The following is an 8,110-nucleotide window of genomic DNA, read 5'->3' as shown; positions in this document are numbered from 1 at the left end:
TTATTATTATTATTATTATTATTATTATTATTATTATTATTATTATTATTAACCGACGCTTGTTACCCCACTTCAGAGGGCAGGATGCAGAATGTGTGACTGTACCAGCACTTCTGACCCACTGTCTTCATTCCTGTGAACCTGTGCTTTGAGACAGCTCAAGTTCTGCTGCTGTCCACATGGGGGAATCACAGTCTCACTGCACCTCCTTGTTGTTTCTAAGATGAAGTGGGCAGGCAGTGAGGCATAAATGAGTTACTCAGAGTTTCCTCTGTTACAGCAATTTCAGAGTCTCTCCCCATCACATCTTCTATTTAGAGAAAAAAAAACCTCCAGCACACACCCACAGATGAGAAAAAAGTGCCTGCTGCTCAAAACTGGACCAGGGGAACAGCTTGGTGCGTGTCGTCACACTGGTGCTTGCGGCTTTAAGACTGAAATTTCATAAAGTATTGCCGAGAGTGACAGATTACGCTACATCCGTCAACTGTGACTCATAATGTCTACATTCTAGTTCCTATTAAAAACGCTCCCCAGGAAGCAGGAGCGACGGCTCAGTGCTTAAGAGCACTTATTCTTGCAAAGAACTTGGGTTTGATTCCCAACACACCCAGATGGTTCACAACCGTCTCTTGACTACAGTTCCATGGGATCTAACAACTTCTGTGACCTGTGTGGGCACCAGACACATACGTGGTGCACAGACCTCCATCAAGCAGAGCACTTGTGTAATAAATATTTTTAATAAAAAAAAAACCTCATCATATGAAAGTCATCATGTATTTCATTATGTATTTACTCCTGAAAATTCACCCTGTTCTTATTGCAGATCAGGAAATTTTACGGAAACTAGAAAAGGAGAAAATCCTGGTATTCACGCCGTCTCGGCGCGTCCAGGGCAGGCGAGTAGTGTGCTATGACGACAGGTTCATTGTGAAGCTGGCTTTTGAGTCTGACGGCATAATCGTGTCCAATGATAACTACAGAGATTTGGCAAATGAAAAACCGGAATGGAAGAAGTTCATAGATGAACGGTTATTGATGTATTCCTTTGTCAATGACAAGTAAGTAAGACAGCCCTTCCTCGCAGCTGCAGTAATATCCTTCCCATTTTGCCACTGACCAGACCTGACACAGGCTTCTTTTGACCACCGGTTCCCCATTAATCCTGTTGTACAATGTAGCAAAAGTTAGCAAAAACTTCAAAACTGCATTTGCACTCTCAGCCTTACATTATTTCTTAGGCTATAATAATGAGGAAAAAGAAAAACCAAATAAACTAACTTTTGTATTTAGAATTACAAGAATTGCAAGGCGACTAAGCATACAGTAGAAAAATCCATCAAGTTGCAATGCATAGCTGCTGCAGTGTAGCTCAGCTGTGCATTTGTTAGGAAGACTCCTGAGAAATGTGGGAAGTGGCCGTTGGCACACACCTGTGACCTCAGCCCTGTACGGGCTGACATAAGGAATCATGAGTTCAAGGCCACCTGGACTACATAGTGAGACTGGGAGAAGGAAAGAGAAGGAGGGAGTAAACATGGAAAATATTTTTATTTCGCAACACTGGGGATGAAGCCTATGGTCTTACTCAGGCTCTGCCACTGACCTATATCCCTAACATGTAGGTTTTGGTTTTTTTCTTTTGTATTGTTTTTTTTTCTTTTTACTGAATTTTGCTTTTGTCATAATAATACAATAACAAAAACATAATAATATTTGTTAAGTTTTTTTAAGACATTTTTTAAGACATTTTGATTGTTCCTCTTTGAATTTTTATATTGCTCACATTCTTATTACAGATAAACACTTGTGCTTATTTCAAGTTAGAACAAATATTAGGATTTATTTCTGTACATGATACAAATTTTTCTTTCCACCATTTGATAGTCAATCCAATGATAAGCTTATGTCCTTAGATTTAGTTTCTTCTTTTTGTAGTAGAGCCAAGCCAAGACCTCACCTATGCATGCGAGGCCAGCCTACTGCCACACTGCGCTACAGAATCAACGGTTTGGCTGCTTAGTCTTTTTGAGACAGAGTCTCAACTCATTTATGCTGGCCTTGAGCTCATTCTGTAGCCTACGAAGGCTGGCCTTGCAGTCCTCTCTAACCTCCTCCCTTCTGCCAAGTCTCAAAGGCCTATCCTCCTCTCTGAGCCTCAGGCATCTGAGATGGTGGATGTGCTTTGCCTCCTTGACTCATTTTTTCCTCAGCTGAGAAGCCACTCACCAACGGGGAGAGAACAGACTTCAGAGTCATGTATAATTGAGTCTTGACCTTGTCATCCATCGATGTTAGACACAAAGGGACTTAAGTTCTCTGAGCCTAAATGAGGATTATTTCTTGATCTCTAAACTGGAGCTTGTACTTGGAGATGCAGTGGTGTGTGAGGTGCATCTAACACCTAACACCGAGTCTCGAGTCTCGGGCTCACTGCTGTCCCTCCCCTCCTCTCCCTTCTCAGCTGCTCCACCTCATTCCCCTGGGCTGCACTCCCTTGCAAAACTAGTGTTGACAGAGCTCTCCTAAAATGCCCTGGTATTTATTATTCAGATCCTTACATGCCTCCCAAGACTGAGGGAAAAAAAAATGTGTTAGAACATGCTGTCTCAAAGCTTATTTACATTAAAACAGATACAAGTTAAGGTGAAAGCTAGGCTTTACAGGAGACCCTGGATTAAAATTTTTGTTCTTTTAATCTTAGAAATGTTAGTCAAGGCACTTGGATTAAAATTTCAGAAGAAAATAGAGTGAATGACTATTTCTGTCTTTAGGGTTTATTGACCTTTTTTCTGTGTGTCTTGTCTTTTGTTATCTCTGTGACAGGTTCATGCCCCCTGATGACCCTCTGGGCAGACATGGCCCAAGTCTGGATAACTTTCTGAGGAAGAAACCCATTGTCCCTGAGCACAAAAAGCAACCTTGTCCATATGGTAACTGTCCTTATGAATATTTAACATGTGCCTTTAGAGCACAATATATGGTTAAACTTTGGCTAATATAAATAAACATTGAAAATCTCATGTGGTATACTATGTACTTCTTTTGATTGTGATTAAATTTAAGGAAGTATGGTAGCCTTAAGAAATTGTTTTTACCTACTTGGATTCAATGTAGGAACTTCTCTGAGTGAATATAGTGTTAATTCTCTTTGAAGTTAGTTTTTATGGGAATGAAAATTAGGAATTCTTCTATCTAGGTACGAATCAGATAAGCATAGCTTTATGGTGTTGCAGCAGTCCAGCCGCTCTTCATGGGAGAATCTCATGACTTGTAAAGACCTTGAAGAGAAGAGGCAGATATGATCTGAGATATCAACTAAGCCTCCTCAGTGCCCTTCAGAGTAAGCGAGAAGACTGAAGAGAGTGAGGACAGACTAAGACATAGCCCAGCTCCCATTTCTGCCTTTGTTACACCAGTTGAGATAGGCGTGCCTCGCTGACTGTGCAGGATCTCATGCTGTGCTCCCTTGCCTAATTGACTTTATCTTCATAGGAAAGAAGTGTACCTACGGACATAAGTGCAAATATTACCACCCAGAAAGGGGCAGCCAGCCTCAGCGCTCAGTTGCGGATGAACTTCGTGCCATGTCTAGAAACACAGCAGCCAAAGCTACAAATGAAGGAGGACTGGTGAAAAGCAACAGTGTCCCTTGTAGCTCCAAGGCTGATAGCACTTCGGACGTCAAACGAGGTGCTCCAAAGAGGCAGTCAGACCCAAGCATAAGGACTCATGCCTACCAAGACATAGAGGAAAAGCTTCCCACCAAAAACAAATTGGAAACCAGGTCTGTACCTTCCTTAGTTAGTATCCCGGCCACTCCTACTGCAAAACCCCAAAGCACTCCATCTTTAAGCAATGGCCTTCCATCTGGAGTTCATTTCCCACCTCAGGATCAAAGACCACAGGGACAGTACCCTCCAGTGATGATGGCAACCAAAAATCATGGAACGCCAATGCCTTATGAACAGTATCCAAAATGTGAGTCCCCTGTTGACGTTGGGTATTACTCCATGTTGAATGCATATTCAAATCTGAGTATCTCAGGCCCCCGAAGTCCTGAAAGGCGTTTCTCGTTAGACACTGATTACAGAGTCAGTTCTGTAGCTTCAGACTGCAGCAGTGAAGGGAGCATGAGCTGTGGGAGCAGCGACTCCTACGTGGGGTACAGTGACCGGTCCTATGTCAGCTCTCCTGACCCGCAGCTGGAAGAGAATCTGAAGTGTCAACACATGCACCCTCACAGCCGCCTTAATTCCCAGCCCTTCCTGCACAATTTACACGAGCCCCTAAGCAGAGTTCAGAGCTACAGTCATGAAGAACCAAAGTACCATCACAAGCGTCCTCTTCCACACTTGGCTGTGCATCTGCAGCACCCCGCTGTGGGTGCGCGGTCCAGCTGTCCTGGCGACTACCCCTCTCCACCAAGTTCAGCACACTCTAAGGCGCCACACCTAGGAAGGTCCTTAGTGGCCACGAGAATAGACAGCATTTCTGATTCTCGGCTCTATGATAGCTCTCCTTCAAGACAAAGAAAGCCTTACTCTCGCCAGGAAGGCCTAGGAAGCTGGGATAGGCCAAGCTACGGGATGGATACATACGGCTATCGGCAGACTTACTCCTTACCCGATAATTCCACACCCCCCTGCTATGAGTCGATCACCTTCCAGAGCCTGCCTGAGCAGCAGGAGCCCACCTGGCGAATCCCGTACTGTGCAATGCCACAAGATCCTCCAAGGTATCAGGACAACCGAGAAAAGATTTATATCAATCTGTGCAACATCTTCCCCCCTGACCTGGTGAGGCTCGTCATGAAAAGGAATCCTCACATGACAGACGCCCAGCAGCTCGCAGCAGCCATCTTAGTGGAGAAGTCACAGCTGGGCTATTGAAAAGATGATGCATCTTTGTGGTGTTGAGTAGTTTTTTGTTCAGCTCAGATGCTGAGGGAGGTTTGCTACAATAGCACATGTGATCTCCTTCTCAGCGGGGAGGTTATATAGTATCCATTTATGTGAAATACTGTATCATGGAATCTGTATGGAACCCCACTTGGTGGACGTATCACGGGATTGCTTTACATTCAAACTTTTTTTTTTTTTTTTAACATTTCCTTTTTAAAGCTATACACTTGGCTGGAGATTTCTCCAGTTTGATTTAATAGATGTGTCTGTGATCTTTGATATTCCTCTTTGGTGCATCAGGGTTTATATGCAGCACTTTCTATCCTTGTTTCCTGTCTTATTAACTTGGTGTTTGTCTGTCAACTGCAAGCAATTGCAGTACCTTCAGAATGTGGAGGTACTGGACTAAACCTAGCAAACTATTTCCTCAAGCCAAGCTTAACTAGAATCCTTTACAGCTTTTTAAGTTATTTTTATTTGGGGAAAGTGGGCTTCTTTGTGCTATAATCATTATTTATAGAAACAAAGATATACTACAGCACTGACTTTATATTTTAAACAAAAAGTAAGTTAACAGTTACATTAAATTGGGTAATAGTATATGTTAGAATGATTTCCAGTGTGGCACTTTTGATTATTTTATTTTTGTTTGGATATTTCCTGTTAAGAAAATTAGTTATTTTAAATGGTCAGTTTAAAAGAAAGCAGATACAATCAATGGAAAAAAAATGTTTCCATTTTCTTTTTATGAATAAGGCAAAAGCCGTAACTATTACAAGTTAAAGCTTTGTTTTCCAGCTAAAATGTGCTTTTTGACAGTAGAAATGGGATTGAAATCCTAGATTTCCATTAACATGTATTTTTAATGTCTGTCTTTTTGTGGGAGGCACAATACTGGATGAATAACCCTTTCACAGTACTTGCCTATTTTTAATGAATCTAGGTATTCTCAATGCAACTTTTATATTTAATACACTCTAGCTTTCCTGCTATTTATTGAGGCTGGCCTGAGGTGGTCTGATGTGTTGAGGATATGCAACATTTATTGGTACTGCACTATAGAAATGGCAACAGGACTTGTAAATGGTAACTTAATTTTTTTGTAAGATATTGTATATTTTCCATTTTCCTGAAGGTAGTTTTTTTGGGGGCCTGTTATATTATTAAGGCCAGACTCTTGCCACAAATAGTGTAGTTTTAGATACAGACTAAAGTCTGTTCTAGTATTAGTAAGGGATATTTCTGGTTGTGAAGTCATGGGTTTTGCTTGCTGTAGTGACCTTTCTGAGGATTGGGAGATGGATTTATGATCAGTGCAGACAGGGCTGTGATAGACAGAAGTTGTCTCTGGTTTTACTTGTTGTAAAGGACAAGTCTAGCTCTGATCCTGTGGTGAGCCTGGATGCCCTGGTCTAGGCAGTCCTGCAGCCTGAGAGAGGCAAAGCCCTGAAAACCAGAAAGTACCTTTTACTGTTGATACAAATTGTATCTTTTTAACAATAAAAACTATTTTGATTTGTAGATCTAGTTAAAAACATGAATATGTAACTATAATTAGACTTTTGGGCAACATTTTATCCCTTATTTAAATACAAAATTTTAAAGGAAAAATTGAAGTCTAGAATAGGATAGAAAATAAAAATAACAATTAAGGTAAATAAAGGTGTCTGTCTTAGTTTTATATATTAAAATATATTAAATAAATTTATTGGCATTTTCTTTCTCCTAAAACTTACCTAGTGTGAACTTAACTTAAAATAAAGGTAAAATGCTGCCTGAAAATAACGTCCAAGCATCTTCGACTAGGATAACATTTTCACTACTTGTGTGACACTGTGTGTTGCATGGAGTAGGATTTGGGTACACAGTAAATGCTTCTAAACGGCATTGTGCATATTAGCATATCCAATAATCTGAACCATGTTCAGCAAACTTAATTCAGGAAAGTGATGTTCTACAGTTACTGCTGTGTTTGAGTGAGTGTGGCACACACCTGTACCCAGGGTGACACAGGTGGTGCCAGACCAGCCATTCCTAGCAGTGTCTGTCTGAGAGTGACACTGCCGACTTGTGAAACGGTCCTTGATTTCGTCAGTCATTATCTGAAGGTTGAAACGTGGAGGAGAAATGAACGCCAAAAATGAGGTTGCACATGTGGGGCTCCTCTTCCCCCGTCTACCTAATGGTACTGGGAGGCGAGAGGAGGAGGTCACTTCCAATGGACATGTCACTTTTGCTTCATTCTAGCACTGTGATTGTTTGGAAATGGGCAAACTTGACTAAAATTATTTAAGTGAGCTCTGAGGTAAAAAGGACATGATTTAAAATTCGGCCTTTTTATGTTTTAGCTGACTAGTTGCCCTCTTTTTCATCTTTAATATAATCCTTACCAGTGTGTGTCATCGAGTGGGTAGTTCTAACCTACTCCCACCTGCATTTCTCAGTGCCATTAGCTGTGTGCTAAGGAAAAGTTTTCTTGTGACAAGAGGACAGGCTGCCTGTCCCCTTTGATGAAGCACCAACATTGCTTGCCAAGTTTAAGAACATAATTGGCAGACTTTAGCTACATCAAATTCTCAAATGTCTCAAGTAATAAAGAAGTCCATCATTAAATTTGTAGCTGATCATAAATCTTAAATTTAGCTAAAAACCTTTCTTCCCAATTGCTGATTCCTATTCACCAGACTTGCTAAAATAAATAAGTAACCTGAAAATGGTGTGCTAATAAGTAGTAAAATCAGAATTGGTCAGATGATTAAAAAGGACTCAGACTGGAATATTCTGCCCCTGAATAATAGACAGTTGACTGTACTTTATGCAGTAATTAGCAGTCTGTTGTCCCTGTGTCTTAGTCCAGAGGGAATAGTACTTACCTGGCCAAAATGGCCCTTCGAATTTCATCTTTTCTTGCATGTAACACAGACATTTTCGGTCTTGTTATCCTAATGGGAGTTTGTCACTGACCTAAACAGTAAAAGTAATGGTCACCAGTGTCAAATACTTGACACTGGTGGAAACTTGAATTTTTTTGTTTTTATGAAAATGCATTTATGAGAATATGTAATATACCTAAAAAGGCTGTTTTATATATACACATGTTTGTTATGAAGTAATAAAAAATGGGGGGGTTGGGTTGTCTTTTAATGGATGACATTTTCCTGATTGAACTGTTTCTTTGAGTTGTGAATGACCAAGTGTAGGGT

At 40.8% G+C, this 8,110-nt stretch overlaps 1 protein-coding gene across 3 annotated transcripts in view; it reads left to right on the top strand.

Moving 5' to 3' along the window:
* Zc3h12c (zinc finger CCCH-type containing 12C) overlaps window positions 1–6,541 on the top strand; it is a 52,092-nt gene extending 45,551 nt beyond the window's left edge. For all 3 annotated transcript variants that reach the window (XM_055622438.1, XM_055622436.1, XM_055622437.1), the window contains exons 4-6: window positions 830–1,064; window positions 2,830–2,936; window positions 3,499–6,541. In XM_055622438.1, coding sequence (XP_055478413.1) covers window positions 830–1,064; window positions 2,830–2,936; window positions 3,499–4,895 — 1,739 coding nt within the window. In that variant the 3' untranslated portion in view covers window positions 4,896–6,541. The remainder of the gene's footprint in view (window positions 1–829; window positions 1,065–2,829; window positions 2,937–3,498) is intronic.
* Window positions 6,542–8,110: the final 1,569 nt, after the last annotated feature.

Source organism: Psammomys obesus, unplaced genomic scaffold, assembly GCF_907164565.1.
Source record: "Psammomys obesus unplaced genomic scaffold, mPsaObe1.curated_primary_1811, whole genome shotgun sequence".
Lineage (NCBI taxonomy): Eukaryota > Metazoa > Chordata > Mammalia > Rodentia > Muridae > Psammomys > Psammomys obesus.
This window is presented reverse-complemented; position numbering and strand designations above follow the sequence as displayed.